Source organism: Pholis gunnellus, assembly GCF_910591455.1.
Source record: "Pholis gunnellus genome assembly, chromosome: 22".
In the NCBI taxonomy this organism is placed as follows: domain Eukaryota; kingdom Metazoa; phylum Chordata; class Actinopteri; order Perciformes; family Pholidae; genus Pholis; species Pholis gunnellus.
Genome location: NC_136549.1, coordinates 17,219,558 through 17,239,489, shown reverse-complemented (window position 1 = coordinate 17,239,489; position 19,932 = coordinate 17,219,558). Strand labels below are relative to the sequence as shown.

Below are 19,932 nucleotides of genomic sequence, written 5' to 3'. Positions count from 1 at the left end.
TCATTTGCACGCCATGTAGTCTGGGCTGACTACGATGCCAACTTCTTATGACCTCTTATGGTGGCTGGGGGGGGGGGGGCTGGGGAACAAACCAGGAGACCTAAAGTGTTGTAATTTTTATGTATATTTGAAGTTACGTGAGCGTCGTTTGTGTGTTTTTCTTACTTAGTTTACAGACTTATTTTAAGTCCATCCATAATGTCTTTTCTGAACCTAACTCAGGGTTTTTCGGCCTATAAGCATAACCGCAACTGTTTCACAACAAGGTGGTGTTAAATGACAATGTGTAACAATGACACGTGGAAATGTTGGAAATGTGGTTCTATTTATACGTCTTCTTCTGTGAGATCGGGTGTGGATTTCCTCCCGTTGAGCCTCAAGAGCGTCATTGAGGTCCAGCTGATGTTGGAGATCGGCTCTGGCTCACAGTTGATGTACCGCTTCATCCCCCAAATAGTGTTGGACGGTGTTGAGGTGACAACTGTGCAGACCAGTCAAGTTCTTCAGCACCAAACTGGGAAAAACATTTGGTTTAGAGCTGGTTTTGTGTTGTGTTGGAACAGGAAAGGGACAAACACCAACTGTTGGTATAAGGATGGAAGAACACTTGTCTTAAACTGTGGTTCCCAAACGTTTTCACTTGTGACCTCCAGGTTGGGACGCACTGGTCTAAAGTCCTCACACGTTTGGCCGTATAATGAGGGTACAGCGATGCAACCTGCTTTTAACGTGGATTGCTACCGTCAACCAAAGCTGATTATGGAAAATAAGATATTAATACCAATATAATAAAACCAATGATACATACAACTATATTCCACAAAAATAACGTTAAAAAGGGAATTCAAACAAAACATTACAAAAATCAGTTTCATCTCTGTACATCCATTACAAAGAGTCCAGCATGTGTTTAGCCTAGCTTAGCACAAAGACTGGAAGCAGTAGCCTATCTCCATCCAAACAGGAAGCAACAGGCACTAAATCTGTCTGATTTATTTGTTGTTTATTGAACAGGTGTAGATAAAGAACTGACTCAGCATCCCTCTATTACAGCTTGTAGAGATCATATCTTTGGGGTCCACAGGGTGGGCTGCGTCTCCCCCTCTTACTGCATCGGTTGTGCAGAGATGACTGTGCACTCAAAGACGTTTTGACGTGGTGACACACTTTCATTATTCAGGAAATGCTGCAGCGTTGGTTTTAAATGGTGCGATAAGGCCTCTGCAGCTTAACCTGCTGAAAACAAATGACACGGTATTATAAGAAGAGCTCGACCAGCTGTAATAACATCAGTAATAACAAACCTTTAAAATGATGTAAGATAATAGTAATAATACACGAGGCAGTCTGGTGCATAATGAGTACTTTAAGTATGTGATCCTGATAAAACCTCTAGATTTAAATAGAAATGAGCATGCAGGCCATTAACGTCTATTGGAGGATATTTATTTTGGGGTATTGCTACTAATACTTAAGTAAACGATCTGAATACTTCTTGCACTACTTTAAGCCATCATTCCAATTTTGGGAATAATAATAATAATAATAATAATAATAATAATAATAATAATAATAATAATAATAATAATAATAATAATAATAATAATAATGGGATTTCAAATACATGCAGATGTTAAACACTGCAAGCTGCTAATTATTTTCTCCTTTCATTAGTTAATGATTTGTTCAATAAAATGTCATAAAATAGTGAAAAATGGCAATTTACTATTGGACAGACATTTTCAAATCTTGTTTTGTTCAATCAAAGCCAAAGATGTTCATCTTACACTAATAAAATACAGTGACAAGCTGCAAATCCTCTTCTAGGCCTGTATACTTGCAGACACCGCAAGAATGTAAATGCAGAAAAGCTTGCATACAAAATGCAAACAGGACTGTAAAGTTTCATTAAGTTAGATGTGGTTTTCATGCACTCCTTGAACCACACACACACACACACACACACACACACACACACACACACACATCATTGATGTTACTTGCACATTTGGTTAAACTAAGGGTAGCTTGTTCTGCACTACTACACACTGAATTCTATGTGAAGTGTGACTGGTCTTCCTCCAGTTAAACCACTCTGACCATAGAGTCTCCCCCCTCTGTACATGTGTGTGTGTTCAGTGAATGGAAGTGAATGGAAACCTGACCAGGGAGACTCCTGTGTGTGAGAGTTTAGCAGCAGCAGAGTGACTTTTAGAGGAAAACTGTCGTCGATGCTGCTGTTTGTGATGCTGCTGCTGAAAGCCCACAGACCACAACGATGCACAACCACACCGACACATAATGAGACAGGCAGGGATGCAGACAGCTATATATATAGACCCACAGGTCAACAGATAGCATCATTGACTTGACATCACTTCATCAAACTCTTTAACTCAGCCTTCCCTCGGAGGACGCTCTTTTTTTGCAGAACAATCGACTTTTAGTTTGCGTTGAAGTTAGCGGTCCATCATGTCTTGGTGCTGTGGTTCACTGTGTCTACTGGTCCTACTGGGAGTTGCGGTGGCGTCTACGATTCCTCACAAGTTTGTTTCTGAAACAATGCAACAAAAACACGAGTCCATCGCAGACCTGCTGGTGAGTTTACCTGGCGGTGTCCCACAGGGCGCAGCTTTAGATCCTCTTTAGTTTTCTAGACTCTGCTTCTGACTGAAGGGTTTAAATGCCAAATTGTAGCTTTATTTAAGGAACCTGTCTGTTAAGATAACACAGAAGTTGACATTTGGGTTCTTATGAAGGGTTATGTGCACAAATTCATAGGTGAAAATGGCATTTTTAAAGTGATACTACAAGGCCTCTATGACCTTCTATGTGTAATCACATACATCCTCTGCACTGATAGATGCTTTTGCTTTCATTTATATACTTATGATAACAAATGACTTCACCTTTTGCCAGTTTCATTATTTGCATGCGTTACTTAAACTGATAAGATATTAAAAACAGACCGAAGTGACTGAACGTTGACTGTGATGGTTCAGATCTCAAACAGGTTGAATTTAAAGCAGTTAGTTGGTGGTTTGGTCTGATGTGATGCTCCATCTCTGACTGCAGGTATCACCATCAATTATTCTGAACCTTTAGGAGATGCAACTGTCTCTGTAATAATCATATAGAGAGTGATGGTGTGTCTGTGGTTGGCAACAGCTCAGAGTGACCAAATGATTACCGTAACATTTCTACACATTTATATCACAACTTCATATTTCATATTCAGTGATTACAATAAGACACTGGTAACAATTACAACTAACTCATCCTAAATGCATTATATATATATATATAAAAAACAAAACGTAGTACAAAATGTATTTATTATTCTTCTGTTAAAACCTTAAATCCCACTAGGTGTCCTGGTAATCATGATGCGTGCAGCTGGGCAAATCTTTGAAACTCTTTGGGTCCTTGTATCATTAAAGTACCTTCATTTTAATATAGATTCTGTTATTTACCTAAGAAAGACATAAATACAAAAAAGACTAAAGCTAAGCCAAACCCCTCAAATGCTTATAAAAGATCCGACATGTTTTATTATTAAAATAAGAAGTAAAACTCTGAATAAAATGAAGATAAATCAAAAGAATACGTAAACGTAAAGTGTTCACTGCCAACTTTCAGTATTTGACAGTTTTCCTTATTTCCAGATACTACAGGTACTTTAACGAGTAACACAGTTTGTGTCAGTGGTCGTGTTGTGCTGTTAACCCTTCGAACAATGTGTTTCTTCTTTGTGTTTTAGGGGTTGAAGGAGCAGGAGATCGGCAGTTATCCTCTCTTCGATTCAGTCATCAAGAGCATCAACACCTCCTGCCAGGTACACAAACCTGTCTCTACTACCTCTACTGTACTTCTATTAGTATTCATACCTTAGGAAAATGTTAGAAAAGCATCCGTCGACACACGTGGTGATTTTGAATCTTTTTAACTCAATTGAAGGGTTCCTTAAAGGGTTTGTGAAAAGTTCTCATTGCGGAGATACATGTTCTTCACAGGTCACCGATAATATGTGAGTTCACACTAAAGACACGCAGCAATTTAATAAAAGTATTCCGTGTTGATGCCGATGAACGAGGCAGAGAGGAATCCTCTAAAGGGGGAAAAGAACAGGACCCAGAACGGAGCCTTGAGGAACTCCAGACCCGACTGTCGACAGTGATGAAGGCAACGCTTTAGCTGTCAAATCAAAAATCAATATATATATATATATATATTGTTTTATATTGTAATACACTAAACTATCTGGAAAATCACATGAGAAACTATTTTATTATAAATAGAATAGCGACACAGGAATGTTCGCGCTGAAGTCAATACATGAAATATCAAGATATCACATGGATGCAAAATCATATAAAAATGCAATATTGCCATGAAACGCTCATTAATGACCGACGTATCATAAAATGGCATTCTATGCAGTATATAATATATCCCTTTATGTATCGTCAAATTAGACAAGGTTATATTCAATTTTAGACTTTTTGGACTAATTTGACTTTCTATATTTTGTCCAAGAATCCCGACTGAAGACCAGAGTTGCTGTTAGAAAAGTTCATTTTATTACAACAAGACCGAATCATTTCAGTGAACCGTTCCCTCCTCTCGTCCACAGAGAAATGTTCACGTGGTGAACGCCACTCTGGACGTCTACATCCGAATCTGCTCCAGCTTCCTGCAGAGCAACCAGCACCACGCCGACAAGACCGTGGAGTCGGTCGTGACGTTGTATAAGGAAAAGATGGAGGAGCTGAGGAGACACCTGTGCCCGGTGAACGTCGACAGAGACGACGTGCTCCGCAAGCTGAGGGAAATAAAGGTGAGCGTCCGTCTGCCTCGTAGAATTAACAGCATTTAGGGTCATTTCAAGACTTTTAAATCATCATGACAGAGGGTTTTTATTTCACTTTTATTTTATTTCATTATTAATGAACTGTCTCTCTCTCTGCAGGTGGACAAGCCCTTGGTTCAGAAACGGGCTCTGGCTCAGTTTAAAGAGGTCTTCCAGGCGGCCTCTGTGATTGCCTCCCCCCAATGTGGACACGCCCACTCCTCCTCCGCTGAATGACGTCACCGTCATCAATAGCTCTGACTAAATTAGGTGCTGGGAATTAGTTTTCATGTCAAGTCAAATTGTCTGTCATTAGCATAATGTCATGTTTTTTTTGTGTTTATTTTCTTTTATCTTCAATTCATCAGTCACACTTTTACAGTTTCAGATATTTATTTTGTTATTTAAAGGGTTTACTTAAGGTCAGTTCCCAATCCAGTCACTTCACTGAGTTATATGTATTTTGTAATCATTTAATGTATTCTTTAATTTATGATTAATTTAACTTAATTTATTTTTCTTGTTGTTGTTTTAAAGGTTTTATCTTGTTCAATTGAATAAAAGCAGAAATCAGCACCAAATAAAAGCTTCATTTCTCATTTTTTTACACTTTAAAATACTTTTATTTTTGCTTACAACAGAAGAACATCACGGCCTCCCCTGTTGAGTTTTCACGGTGAACAGCATTTCCAAAAAGCTTCGTATTGCACAGTTTCTTACCTTTTACGCCAAACATACAGGCTGCCTTCTGCTGTAATCTGGTACCAGTGATGAAGATGATGAAGATGATGGTGATGACGCCATTCTTTTTCATCATCTCTTTATTTCCAAAAAGCGTACAATAATCAGCAACTCTCATTTTGTGGTGGTTCTGGCGCCCCCTATGGTCTAAAGTGGTTGTGTCTCTGAGCACCAGAGTCTCTTTAGGAGCAGGTCTGACAGTCTGAACCCTCTCAGTCCTGGTTCTGGTGCTCCCGTGCCTCCCTTCCCTCCATCGGGTCCAGCAATACGTCCTGGGTCTCCAGCAGCGTGGTGTCGGTGTTGACTCCCAGAATGGAGAAGCTCTGCTCCTGCAGGTGAAGCCGGATCTGGGTCTGTCCACGGTGGACCGGTCTCTGGTGGAGGATCCGGGTCTGTCCACGGTGGACCGGTCTCTGCTGGAGGATCTGGGTCTATCCACGGTGGACCGGTCTCTGCTGGAGGATCTGGGTCTGTCCACGGTGGACCAGTCTCTGCTGGAGGATCTGGGTCTGTCCACGGTGGACCGGTCTCTGCTGGAGTCTGAGCTGAAGGAGGTTCTGGTGAACCTGCATGATGTCATCTGGTTTCAGAATCTGACCCGGTGGACCTTCACGTACAAGAATACATCATGATTTGGGCCTCTATGTTGATTATCTTTTAAATTAATAATCTGTAAAGTGAAGTAAAATGTTTAATGTTTGGATGCTTTTGAAGAGAGAAAATAAAGAGAACGAAAGAAAAAGACACAGAAGAAATAAAGAAAGAAAAACTGAAAGAAAGAATTAAAGAAAGAAAGAAATGCAGAAACAAAAGGAACACAAAGAAAGAAAGAAAGAAAGAAAGATTTTCTGTGTGGTAATTCCTGTGACATCACTGTGACATCACCGTGTTCCCCGTCTCCTGCACCAATCACACGGAGGGACTTCCCCTCAGTGATGCAATGAGACACTCGCAGGACGTTTGGTCATTATTTGTTGTAGAAAATGTCACAAATCTCCACATTTGAAAAAAAACAGATAAACTAAAAGTTTAAGTCTCCAACATGTTGAGTTATTCAAAGTTTAAAACTTTCCTTATTTAATGAAAACGGGCACATTTTACAGTTTTCTGTATCACACGTATGTTACATATATTTAAAGCTGTCGGTGTGTTTTATGATTCCACAAGTCGCCTTGTGCCTCATTTTAGGCACATTTTACCAAAATGTAGCCGTCAGAATATCTGTATATTTGTTCTCTGTCAATTTGTCTCCTTTGTGTTCCACAATGTGTTCAATAAAATCTCAGCAATATGGATATAAATGACATTTTATCAAGCAAATATACAAACGAGAAGAAATGAAATGACAAAAGAGGAAAACAGCATTTCAGAAAACACTAAATATTTAGATTTCTGATGTTTTTCTCAGATGTTTAAAAGCTTTTAATTTTCTTCAAACATTCACTTTTGATGCTTTTCTTTACCTGCTGAGTGGATTTGTGTTTGTGACTCAGGTGTGATGTGTCGAGGGGTTTCCCCCCCAAACCAAGACCAGAGGACGGGGCTTTTCTCACAAAAAGGTGACGTCAGATAAGAAAAGGGTCGAGGTTTCTCCAAAAGTTTAGAAGAACTGAATCATCAGTGAAGTTTGGAAAAGTCAGTTTTGAGTCAAGTTTATTCCACTTTGTTTACACACCAACTCAGAAACTACAATAATCATGAACACAGCTGGAAATAGAGCTTTATTTGGGAACTATTTTCAGCAGCGGATTAATCCACATTAAGTCGATCTGTCTGTGAGTTCCAGTATTCAAACTACCAAATATTTAGTGTGTGTTTAAATACACAGTATGTCAAAAATACCAGGATGTTCTGCTACATCCTGTCGCATTTTGAAGTTTGCAAATCAGCAAGCTTTTCCGACCCACAATCCTTTGCGTTACCGAGCAGTTAAATGAGTAGTAAGTCCCAATCAGACGGCAACCTCCGGTTCTTTAAAGAGAAGTCAAAGCATCATGTGTTAAAGCTGCATTCTCTCTAGTGTCCACCAGGGGGCGACTCCTCTGGTTGTATAGAAGTCTATGAGAAAATGACTCTACTTCTCTCTTGATTTATTACCTCAGTAAACATTGTAAACATGAGTTTATGGTCTCAATCTCTAGTTTCAAGTCTTCTTCAATACAGCATGATGTTCATTTAGTAAATGATGGTCCATTTAGAGTCACACAGACCATAAAGCAGGGGATGCTTTAGGGGCGGGGCTACACAGTGATTGACAGGTCTCTACCAGAGACGTATACGCCGTCTCTACGTCACTCCTCCTCAGTCCAGATATGGTCACTTCCTGTTCACTGGTCAAACTACAGTGTGTAAAACCAACGTAAACCCAATTAATTTCACAATTTTTTTTATCAAAACTCATTTGCTTTGAATTTGACAAATCCCTTTTAACGTGTCACTTTAAAAACATTAAATATGGAGTTAAATAACTTTTAAAATAACAAACAAACTCAATGTTGTGTTGTCTATAGTTCAGAAGAAAGAAGGTTAGATTGATTAGTTCACCACTGAAAGCACCACCCGGTCAGGATGCAAAGTGACACAAATCAAACACACCTAAAGATGATGCGCGAGCAACAGGTGATCTGCATGAGGCTAATTTACCTTTTACCTGGTAGACTGTGAGGCCTCACTGCTGGGACCAGAGAGGACCAGAGGACTGGTTCTACTGGGACCAGAGAGGACCAGAGGACTGGTTCTACTGGGACCAGAGAGGACCAGAGGACTGGTTCTACTGGGACTAGAGAGGACCATAGAAGACAAGTGGCCTGGAAGAGGACTTCAGGATGATGTGAGGTGAGTGCAACTACACACCTACACACCTAGTGTGTGTGTGTGTGTGTGTGTGTGTGTGTGTGTGTGTGTGTGTGTGTGTGTGTGTGTGTGTGTGTGTGTGTGTGTGTGTGTGTGTGTGTGTGTGTGTGTGTGTGGCTGGCTGTTGTGGAGTTTATTGTACTTACATGTTGTGCTTCTGTATATTTCTACTACTTTAGTTACTTTCTAACAGATGTTCATAAGAACACTGACGATGGCTTTGTGTGGTCCAGAGCCAATGAACATTTTAAACTGAAATACAAGAACCTGAAAGTTGACGAGGACAAAGACTCTTACAATAACTGATATTTTTTTTGAAGTTCAGACTGATGTTTAAGAAGAAACTGCTGTAAATTCCTCAAAACAGAAACAGAAATCCACGTGTGAAACCTCTTCCTGTTTGTATGTGTGAGTGGGGGATTCCAACTAATGTACAACACCTGAATCTACCTGCCTGTCTTCCTGCTGAGCTCAGCACTAAATTCACTTTCTCTTTTTTTAAGCTGAAGAAAAGTTAAATGAAGACAAATAGAGGATTGGAAAGGAGAGTTTTATATGTTTTATAGTATTTAACTTTCTTTGTGTCCTGACAGCAGTGATGGAAGAAGTATTCAGACTCTTTACTGCCGTAAAAGTACTAGTACCACACTCTGAAAATACTCCACGACGAGTAAAAGTATTATCAGGTAAATATATTTAATTAAAAGTACTGATAGTTCCCCGTCAGTGTTTTGCTTGCTTGCTTCAAACATGACGATAACAATAGAAATCAACAAAAAGACAATAAACTTTGTAGTAGGGGTGAGCTGGAAAATAAGGTTTTTAGTTTTTTGGGTAATTTGGGTGAAAAGAGTCTTTAATTCCTGCATCCAGGTCTGAAAAGTGAAGTCAAAGCTTCATGTGTTAAAGCTGCATTCTCTCTAGTGTCCACCAGGGGGCGACTCCTCTGGTTGTATAGAAGTCTATGAGAAAATGACTCTACTTCTCTCTTGATTTATTACCTCAGTAAACATTGTAAACATGAGTTTATGGTCTCAATCTCTAGTTTCAAGTCTTCTTCAATACAGCATGATGTTCATTTAGTAAATTATGGTCCATTTAGAGTCACACAGACCATAAAGCAGGGTATGCTTTAGGCTACTGCCAAAAAGACTGAATGATTGTGGCCCAAGAAACCAAGATGGCGACCGTCCCGCAGTGTCTCTTTGTTATCTGGTCAGATGGACGAATGACGTTCGTCCAGATTTCTCTCGTTTACTATAAAACTTTTTCTCTGAAGTTCAGACCCTCTGGTTTCACTTTCTTCTTGTCTTTCCTTTCATGCAGCTTGCTGAAGGTTCATCCTCCTCCTGTCTGCTGCCCTGCAGTTCATTTCTAACTGTTTCCAGATAATTACATCACTCTCTCACTCCGTATGTATATATGCGTATAAATAGTTACGTGTAGCTGACAAGAAAAGTCTCATATTTAGTTTCCTATAAACTAAACTGGGGACTGTTCTGGGCATTAAACACTTCACACCCAGCCAGGGTGTCGGCTTCATGGCATCATTTCCTGTCCTCGTCTGGCCTTTCAGTCTCTGCAGTGCTATCATTCATTTTACACCATATAGTTCAATATCTTCTACAATTCAGGCTGTTGTCATGCAGCGTTCACAGCTGTGCCTACGAAAAGGTCAATGAACTGGAACTTGTAGATATCTCACGTAAACAAATCATTCGTAATCCTGAAGGAGGAAGTCTGAAGACCACAAAACCCTCAGCGGGTCAGTGGAAGGTGAGGTGGATGGTTCAGACACAGGTCTGTCACCCAGGAGACCAATGATGAAGTATTTCATCATGTCAATATCAAGACTTAAGGTTTACTTTTAGTACATCTTTAGCATCTATTACTTTTCGCTACTAACTGATTCAAAAGCTCACTTGCTGAGTAGTTTCATTTATTTTTCTGTGGCTCAGTGGGTAGAGCGGTTTGATCCCCGTGCTCCGCTTGTCCGAGTGTCCTTAAGCGAGACTCTGAGCCCCAAGTTGCTTCCTTTGCACTTCCTTCCTTTGCAGCAGCTCTCTGCTGCTGAGGCTGAAGGGTTGGACACAGAGGTAAAAGGTCATGTGTGTGTGTGTGTGTGTGTGTGACGATGAATTAATATAATAAAGGCTTCGTAACGGTTTCCGTTGCGTCTCTGCTGGATGGAATGATTTCCGACGCCGGCTGCGGCATCACTTCCACTCAAACTTCTCTACGCTACGCTGAGGGAAAAAGCAGGCCTCCAATCAGAAACCATTCGTGTTCCCAGTGTGACCAGTAAACCATTAATTACATTAAAAAACATTGAGTGATGTGCATTTCTGCAGGGAGCAGATGATTGGTGTTTGACATGCATGAGTGGGAGACCCCTCACCCTCTTCTATGAAGTTTGGTGATTTAAAGGAAACTGCACGACCACATTTTCACACCTAGATCATCGCTGCATCACACGCTCTCTCGCCGCGGCTCGTCTCTCTCCTGAGTTATAAATACAAGGTTTCACGTCAAGTCAAACAGTTTGAGACAACTTCAGGGTGAGAGACACTCGACTGTGAGACCATCAGACCGTCAGACAGTGAGACAGTCAGACAGTCAGACAGTCAGACAGGTGTTTTCGTCAGGGATTCAGAAAAGGGCTACAGCCAGGCTTGGGAATCGAACCAGCGAGCAGCGAGCAGGAGTGTCACTGAACAAGCGATACGATGGTTGCCACAGCGAAGGCGGTGGTCAGTCTGTCCCTCTGGTTGATCGTCTGTCAGGTCCGAGGCTCCTACATCCCTCCAAAGATGAACAGGACCATCAATAACCTCCTGCAGCACTATGTGAGTATTGCAAGCCCTGAGAGTACTAGTACTACTAGTACTACTACTTGTACTACATCAGTACTTTGCAGGACTTCAAAACGTGTTTCCTCCTGCTGCTTTCACACTCACCACAAACTTTTTGTTCCATTTACTTTATGCACGTTTTAAGGACCTCGTAACGACAAGCAGTCATTATTTTTATTATTATAAATTATCCAACTGTGCACTTCAGGACCAGGGATACTGTTCCTTGATGGTGCATTCAAGGACACTCCGACTTCTGAGATTTAACAGACAAACGCTGAAGGCAAACCTTTTTTTTTAAGTGCAGGAAACGACCGCATTTCCGTTGTATTTGAGGGTCGATTTTTTTTCTTTGTTTTGCAACAGATGTCACATAAATCTCAGATGTCGGATTGTCCTTGAACGCACAAATAAAAACAATAGAAAACCACTAAAATCCATTTTTCTAACGTGTTTGGTTATTATTTGTCTTGTTTTTGATCATCATTACCTTGAATGTCTCTTAAATCTGAAATGTCAGACTGTCCTTGAACTCACCGTATGATGCTTTTAACATTAATGTTTATGATATTTTTGGGATTGGAAATTCAATATACTTTAGCTCATCAATTTAACGCTTTGCAACACACGGCTTTGACGGGTCCAATGTCTGACTGTCCTTGAACTCACCAGTAATTACAATAATTTGTCTTTATCAACATGAAACTTGACCCGAACATGTTTTCTTTTTTTTGCAGAAAATTCCACCGAGAGAGAGATTTGACGGGAAGCCGGTCTTCTCCAGAGATCCACTCGCCGGCCAAATGGAGGTAAATAAAAGTCAATTAAACAATTTAACTTCTATACATCTACAAATATGAACATAAAGACTAGATGGGGTTTTGGATCCATGATTCATCTGTGCACCTTTTAAGCTCACAGTCTCTTTAAACGTCCAAAGAAATGTCCATAAAATATATCAGATATCGTTCGTGGTTCATAGAAAGTTAACGGGAACGTCGACTCAACTGCAACCTTCAAAGCAATAGTTCAATATTTTGGGAGATGCGTTCTGTGTTTCCGAGATCAGAGGATTGAAAGCGCTCGTTAAGTACAAGCTTTAGTTGCTTAGCTTAGCTTAGCATAAAGACTGGATGCAACAGCATAGGTCAGTCCAGCTCCACAGCTGACTAATTAACAGGTATTTGTACACAAAAAGAAGTATATGTGATTTCATGGAAAACATTTCTTAAACAACAACCTTCCGCTCCGTACTTCTGTCCACCAAACAAGACTTTTAAAGGCGTTTGTTGGTGTATTTTTCATTTCATGCTAAGCTAGGCTAATCGCCACTTGACTCCAGCTCTGTTCTTAACACACAGACATGAGATTGATCTTCTCTCTGGAATCTCAAAAAGAAGGCTTCTCAACTGAAATTCAATTAAAATCAGGTTCTCCCGTCGAGCTCCGCCATCTTTATTTCACCAATGATATGAGTCAGCAGCTGGCTGGTTCTTCCTTTTAGGTTTTTCTGTCTTTTGCAATGCAGTCTGACACCGAACAGTTTCTCTATCACACCGTTGAGGTTTCCTTTGTTCCCTGCTTGCTCTGCATTGTGTGCAACACTATGTGTTCAGCTATTCTCGGGGCTCAGAATGAAACTTTCACTCTTCACCAACAATTATAAAAAGCCACTTCATGGTCGGTTTCGAGTGCTGAGCTCCAACACAACAGAGTCTTTCCCTGTTCATGTCTGCAGCACTTCAGTCGGTTGTTTCCTGCTTGTTGTGTGGTTACGAGATAAGATCTAGATAAGATTGATGCTTTGCAGACTCGGCTGCGGTATTTGGGTCATGCTGTTTGCTTGTCCCTATGAAGACAAACAAGATAGAAATCAGATCTAGATATGACGCTTTTAAACTGGACCTAAACCTGTTTGTCCTCAGCTAAACAGAACACGAGATAACCATTTAAAGATAATCAATAATTAGATTGTTCATATAGAGGAACATTTTGTTGCAACAAGATTTTGACTTTTTTGGATCAGCTTATTGTCCCGATTTTGGAACCGGCAACGTGACGTCGTTGCCGGTTGTTATTTAGAAATAAGGTTGTGCAAGTGTCAAAAGAATGTCATAAAAGTCGGAAACATGTTGATGTGAGGATGACTTTTAATCATATTTAGGTATTCGTGGGGGTACAGAAACCATTTTAGCATAAAGGTCACCCACCCAGCACTCCCTTCTGGGTTTTTCCATTTAGTTTTTCCCTCACCACGAAAACACAGGTGTCACCTTTTGAATTTTTTCCAATCCAGCCTCCTCAGTATCTCATCTGAGGTGAAACACTGCTTTAGGCAACAATGAACCTGTTGGGGGAAGATCTCATATGTGCATGCTTTAAGGATTACATGCCTCCATGTAGACTTAAGAGATCCTCAAAAGTCTGATACTCATTGAAGAGAAATAGTCTTAAATCAAAACAACCCGTTCTTACTGCCAGCTCGTCGAATAGAAAAGTGAAAAACTAAGTTGTTTTGTTGTCTCAACTTAACTAAGTTGTTTTGTTGTCTCAACTTTACTAAGTTGTTTTGTTGTCTCAACTTAACTAAGTTGTTTTGTTGGACTTTTGTAGGAAAACGCACAAAAAATGGGGAGTAACTTTACGTAAGATTTCATACGAACCCTGATATGAGGGTACGTTGATATGTTGACTTAAATTACGCCACATACATAACGTAACGCTACAAAAGTCTATTGGACTACCCTCAATGTTGAAAATGTACACTATTATGCCGCTGCGGTGCTTTAAGTGACGGCAATAGCTCCAGAGCAAAGAGCTGGGTTGGTGGTAAGAATGTGAGACCAACTTGTTTTGGCTTCTGGCCTTTTGAAAAACAATTAATAAATACATATATGACAAAGTTTAACACTTGGCTTCTGCAATTTGACAAAGTTTGAACCTGCACGGGTCGGACATTTAATGAGTCTTCAACTTGCGTCTTCACTGATAAATAAAATGTCAGACTTTGTTGACCTTTGACCGCTTTCAGTTGTTGCATCCTAATGAGTTTAAAACCTGTGATGTTGGAGGATGACATTCATGTTTACCAGTCAATGAGTGGCTTTCCCCTTCAAGCCCACCCTGCTCTTAATTTAACTCCTGTGTGGGAAGCCACAGAGCTTCTTTCCACTGTGTAGAAAGGTTTTCAGCACCTTGAGGCTGTCAAGTCAGAGAACACCAGCTTTGTTTTGTTTAAAGGACTATACCACTGATTTTATATGGTTTAGGAAAATAACTACAAATATATACTTTTATATTTCATACCATCTGTTTTAATGTTCCCTCTTTTTTTAAGACATTCGGGATGCTTAAACTATCAAACCAATATTTGTTTCTCTCTCAGGCAAAGAGGGTGTTTATGGGTGGCGTTTTGGAGACGTACGAAAAGCTGCTTGGCCAGATGTTGAAGGAGCTGCCCACCCCGACTCCCCAGACGGCCGGGAGCAACGAGATTCCCGCCGTTGCCGTCACCGCCAGTGGTGGTGAGGTGGGAGCGGGCGAAGACGTCAGGACGGAGCTGAGCTACATCCTGAAGAAGGTCCAGGAGCTGAGGAAACACCGTTACCAGGAGCAGGAGAAGCTTCTGCAGGAACTGAGGGCTCTCAAACACATCCAGGTAGAGTGGCAAATACTCACACTGAGCAAGAGAGACTGTTGGGTTAATGGCGGGTTTATGTAGAGCATACAAAGGCCTTAAAGTCAGGCTTATGGAAGGTGTATGTAGACCGTACTAAGGCATTAAAGTCAGGCTTATTGAAGGTCTATGTAGAGTGTACAAAGCTCTTAAAGTCAGGCTTATTGAAGGTTTATGTAGAGTGTACTAAGGCCTTAAAGTCAGGCTTATTGAAGGTTTATGTAGAGCGTACTAAGGCGAAAACCTTCTGTAGGTTTTAATGTTTGTTTAAAAAGTCTATGTAGGGTTCATTAGAAAATGTATGAATGGATTAAATGAGTCTTAATTGCTAATGCAAGGTTTACGGAGAGGTCTAAATAAGTCATATCACAGGCTGATCCATGAATCTCACATGAGCTTTTGCTAAGTCCTTTGAAAGCCTATATAAACCTTCCTTCCACCTTACTTATTTAAAAGGTTTACTTGAGGTTTTATGGTGCTTTTAATGGGATGCTGTTTAGGGAATTACGTTGTTTCTGACTGTGTGGTTGAAATAATTTAAATAAAATGTCTCTCCGCTTTCTCCAGATGGATAACCTTAAAGTCCAGAGCAAAGCATTGTGGGAGCTGCCGTGGCTGTACGAGGAGGCGAGCTCATTATATGACATCAAGATGGAGAGGAGGCGCCGCCGGCGGCAAACACGGAGGGTCAAGACCCGTCCGAGTGCCTAAAGCACCAACAAGATGTCAACAATAACAGCAACAAGCATATTTAATGACATTTTGAAAATGGATAAAATATGTTACAAAACCAAAAAATATTCTATTTAAACCAGCTTGCAAAGTTTTAACTGTTTTTCTGTATTAAGAGGTTATTTATAAAAAGATAGATATTTATTACAGTGACAATAAACCAGCAGCCTAAGCCTAATATAGATATTGTAATTTTGTAAAATTCATATATTTTCTAAAGAGGTTCGGAGATTCATACTTGAAAGAAGAGAGTGGCGGTTTGATCCTGTGAAATGTTTATAGAAACTAATTGTATTCAACATGGAGTTTAACTCACTTAATCAATCAATTATCACCTGGAAATACTTGATTTCTTGATTTCTACTTATTTAAAAACTGCAGATGATTTAATGCTCAGAGAATTTGCCTAATAGAATTATAATTTATTTGATTGTCGGTGGTGTCATTACTCATATGGTACAGAAGAGTTAAATACTGACATACTTAAATGTACTACAAGTCCTCTGAACATTCAAGTGAAGTACTTCACTGCAGTACAGGTACTCTGCAGCTGTAATAGAACTATTGTACTCTTCAGGGATTTCTGTATTTTACTGACATGTCGTAGTTTTCTACATTTATTTTTGTATTTAATGTATCTATTTAATAATCATTCTGCTGTGACTGTTTATTTATTAATTGTATTTATTGATTGGCACATGCAGAGCAATGCAACTGAATTAAACAGAATTAACTTCACTTTCTGATTGGTGTGATGATTTTAAAGGATAAGATGCACTTATTAACTCTGACTCTGATTACGCCAACATTTAACACTTGTTTTTTGTTTTCTAAGACGGAGAATCAAGTGAGTGATTCTTAGTCTGAATGACGTTCAGGCGATCATTGATTCTGCTCAAGAATCTCGCCTCAACGTTCTACTCAAAGAAACTCACGATCACGTCGCACAATTGTTTTTCTTAATTGTCCGTCGTTGTGAAATTGTAGATGCCATTCACAGATAAAAGGTTCATGAAGGGCACATCAACATCATCTACGCCAACTGGTCTTGTGGTACGATCGAAAGCTACTTGGACCTCGAGTTGCGATTGTTTCGTCAAAGTTCAAATCGTTGGCTTCGTTCAGCTTGCAAGATTGCAAGACCTTGCATGGGTTTCTGTGGTAGCGACGTAGGCGTCGGTAACTATGACATGACTTTCTGACGGGGAAGCGCGAGAAGGAGCTCCATCGTTTCGCCCTCCGTGCAACCAGAACTCCAGGAGGCTGGTGTACATTGAGGTGAATGTATGACGATGGATTGTTGTATCCTCCACAAAGCACTCCACTAGTAGCACCTTTGGATTCTGGTCAGCACTTCCATCCCGCCAGCGCGTCTGTTTGTCGCGTAGAGGGGGGTGCGAAAGACACTTTGAAATCCACCGTCTAGTGTGGTTTGGATCAGATTTGCAGAAACCACATCTCATTTTTTACAGTCCAGATATTATAAAATGAATCTGGATATGCCAAAAACTCATTTCAGCTGGCGGTCTGAAGAAGGCCGTTCAGTTTGTTACATTCCGAGGCCTGTAGTTCTTTGTCAACCCTGCTAGGTATATGAGAGTGTCATCTGCATAAAAGATGATCTCATTGTGTCTTTAACAAATGTATTTCATTTATTCTACAAAACAAAAGAGGCCCAATAATTGAGCCTTGCGGAACTCCGCATGTCATTCTGGTCTGCTTGGAGGCAGAGATGCTTAAGACTAATAATGATTGCAGCATGTCGTCCACTGCGTTCATTCCGTAGATGAAACTCTCAAATGTTCAGTTAGCGGATTTAGTATTATTTCCTAATTTCCAACGTCAACACTAAACATTCAAGCTGAAAACAGCTCCCGTCCTGCAGACAGCATGTAAATCACAGAAGTAAAAGTATAATGAAAACATGTAATGTTGCATTATAAGTCACTTTACTAGCAGACCTAAAGGGAGAGTCAACTATTAGAATAATATATCTTTAATATTCTGTTGCTTCCCAGTGCTTTTCTGTATGTGGTTTGTTTTAGAGTCAAAATGCTCAAACTGTTGTACTACTGGATACATCGTTAACATTGTGTTGTAGTTTATAATCTTATGTGTGATGCTGCTCCTGTTGTGTGGATAATCTTCTGCAGGCAGACAGGCAGGTCGGGGGTATTTCTGCAGAAATTCAACCCTCCCTCCAACCCACAGCTGTGATGTCACTTCCTGTGACATCCCTTCTGGTAAACGGCAGGTGGCCTTCTTTTACTGTAACTACATGCAGCCCCTTTACCCACAATGCACCCCGGTCGCTCTGCTTCTAAGAACCGGAGCTGTGCTTCCCCAGTCTGCAGAGCTGTGTGTTTGTGTGGTCAACAGAGAAACTGAAAGATGAAGAATGTTTTTATTTCATGCAACAATGAAGATGCAACTCTTTAAAAACACACAAATACGTCAATTTATGACTTTGTTATTGAACAGACAGGAGGAAATATACTGTGTGTTTAGCAGTGAAGTACTCCGATTCTTTACGTAACTTTACCAGCAAAAATCTGCATCAAAACTAAAGTACACATTATGCAGAATGGCTCCTTTGATACAATTATTATAATATTCTGTTTTCATCACTAACAAATAAAGGTGAAAGCATGCGAGAGCCACATTAAATACTTTATATACTACTGTGTGGATTAGTAGTAGTACTGCCTCATCATACAAGTATAGACTTACTTAGACTTAGAACACTTTACAGCATGTGAACAATATACGTATTATAGACACATTTAAACATGGAACAATAGAGACAACAGTCACTTATCAATCAGTTGGACATATTTTGCTGATTCACGCCTCAAATCTCTGCGTCCACATGACGTCCTGCTGCTCCTGTGCTGCACGTCGCCCGTACAGCTTCTAGTATATCGAGTTTATGAATGTAGAAAAATAAACTAAGTCACAATAAGTGTAGTAAAAAGTACAATATCCCCTCAGAGACGTAGTGAAGTAGCAGAAAAGAGCAAAGATAAGAACAAGTGATAGAAACCGTGAAGACACGGAGAGAAGCTGGGAGTCACCCCCCCCCCCCCCCTCACCTTTGTTTCTGTGGTTGCTCTGTTAGTGTGTGTGTGTGTGTGTGTGTGTGTGTGTGTGTGTGTGGAGGTTTCAGTGTGAGTCAGCATGTTGCAGAAGAAAGGAAACAAGTATTTGCATGTTTATGAGACAAAAGTATGAACTCACAACTCTGCTGCTGCTGCAACCTAACAACACCAACTGTATATATATATGTGTGTGTGTGTGTGTGTGCGTGTATACATGTGTGTGTGTATACATGTATGTGTGTGTGTGTGTGTGTGTGTGTACGTGTATACGTGTGTGTGTGTGTGTACGTGTATACGTGTGTGTGTAGGTGTATACGTGTGTGTGTGTGTGTGTGTATATGTGTGTGTATGTGTATAGGTGTGTGTGTGTGCATGTGTATACGTGTGTGTGTGTATATGTATACGTGTGTGTGTATACGTGTGTGTATGTGTATAGGTGTGTGTGTATGTGTATAGATGTGTATACATGTGTGTGTGTATGTGTATACGTGTGTGTGTGTATGTTTGTTTATTTTATATATATATATATGTATGTGTGTATGTGTATGTGTATAACTAAATATGTGTGTGTGTGTGTGTGTGTATAATTAGTACCACAGCTGTTTTAAATACATCACTATCTGCTGTATTTGGTGGTTTTTATAATAATATAACAATAATAACTTTATTTATGAAGCACCTTTCACCAGTTTTTTCTACGAGTAGCTTTTGAAAATTTTGAAATTTTGAAAAAAAAAAAGATGAAAAATCATTTAAAATCAAGAGACAAGCGAGATAAAAATCATTAAACGAATAATTAATCGATACAACAATCAACCACCAGCTAATGAAAAGCTAAAGCAGTGAGTCTGAAGACGATGCGGTTCTACTTTGTGTTTGTCAATGAGAGTTCTAAAAGACTGAAACGTTTCTAATAAAATGAACGAGAGTATATATTTTAGATGAAATCTAAATGTGTTCATATTGTGAGAGGGAAGTGAGTCTGTCTCACACACAGACGCTCAGATCGTCATCTCACCACTGAGAGAAGATGAAATGATGAGCGAGAGATAAGAGATGAAAGAAGAGAATACGTCTCAGGCTGCTCGTCTGGGACCTTTGACCTCTGACCTTTGGTTGTAGAGCTCTGAA

The 19,932-nt window shown here is 40.0% G+C and overlaps 2 protein-coding genes across 2 annotated transcripts; both read left to right on the top strand.

Annotated features, from left to right (window-relative positions):
• The first annotated feature begins 2,498 nt into the window (after nucleotides 1–2,498).
• On the top strand, nucleotides 2,499–5,275 carry LOC306714137 (uncharacterized protein). Its single transcript, XM_079184089.1, has 4 exons — nucleotides 2,499–2,598; nucleotides 3,761–3,835; nucleotides 4,634–4,837; nucleotides 4,970–5,275. Exons 1-4 carry the CDS (start codon nucleotides 2,563–2,565, stop codon nucleotides 5,084–5,086), a joined length of 432 nt encoding a protein of 143 aa, XP_079040215.1. The 5' UTR covers nucleotides 2,499–2,562; the 3' UTR covers nucleotides 5,087–5,275.
• A 5,894-nt stretch (nucleotides 5,276–11,169) lies between these two features.
• ifng1r (interferon gamma related) lies at nucleotides 11,170–15,682 on the top strand (the record flags this gene model as incomplete). The annotated part of the gene is made up of 4 exons (XM_079184192.1): nucleotides 11,170–11,289; nucleotides 12,033–12,104; nucleotides 14,681–14,953; nucleotides 15,539–15,682. The coding sequence occupies 4 exons, from the start codon at nucleotides 11,170–11,172 to the stop codon at nucleotides 15,680–15,682; spliced, it is 609 nt and encodes a 202-aa protein (XP_079040318.1).
• Nucleotides 15,683–19,932: the final 4,250 nt, after the last annotated feature.

What these genes read in the sequence shown, in the direction of transcription:
- LOC306714137 (XM_079184089.1), top strand. Translation starts at nt 2,563, where the DNA reads ATGCAACAAAAACACGAGTCCATCGCAGACCTGCTG. An exon ending in AGTCCATCGCAGACCTGCTG is followed by an intron (nt 2,599 to 3,760) that starts GTGAGTTTACCT and finishes TTTGTGTTTTAG; the next exon opens with GGGTTGAAGGAGCAGGAGAT. An exon ending in GCAAGCTGAGGGAAATAAAG is followed by an intron (nt 4,838 to 4,969) that starts GTGAGCGTCCGT and finishes CTCTCTCTGCAG; the next exon opens with GTGGACAAGCCCTTGGTTCA.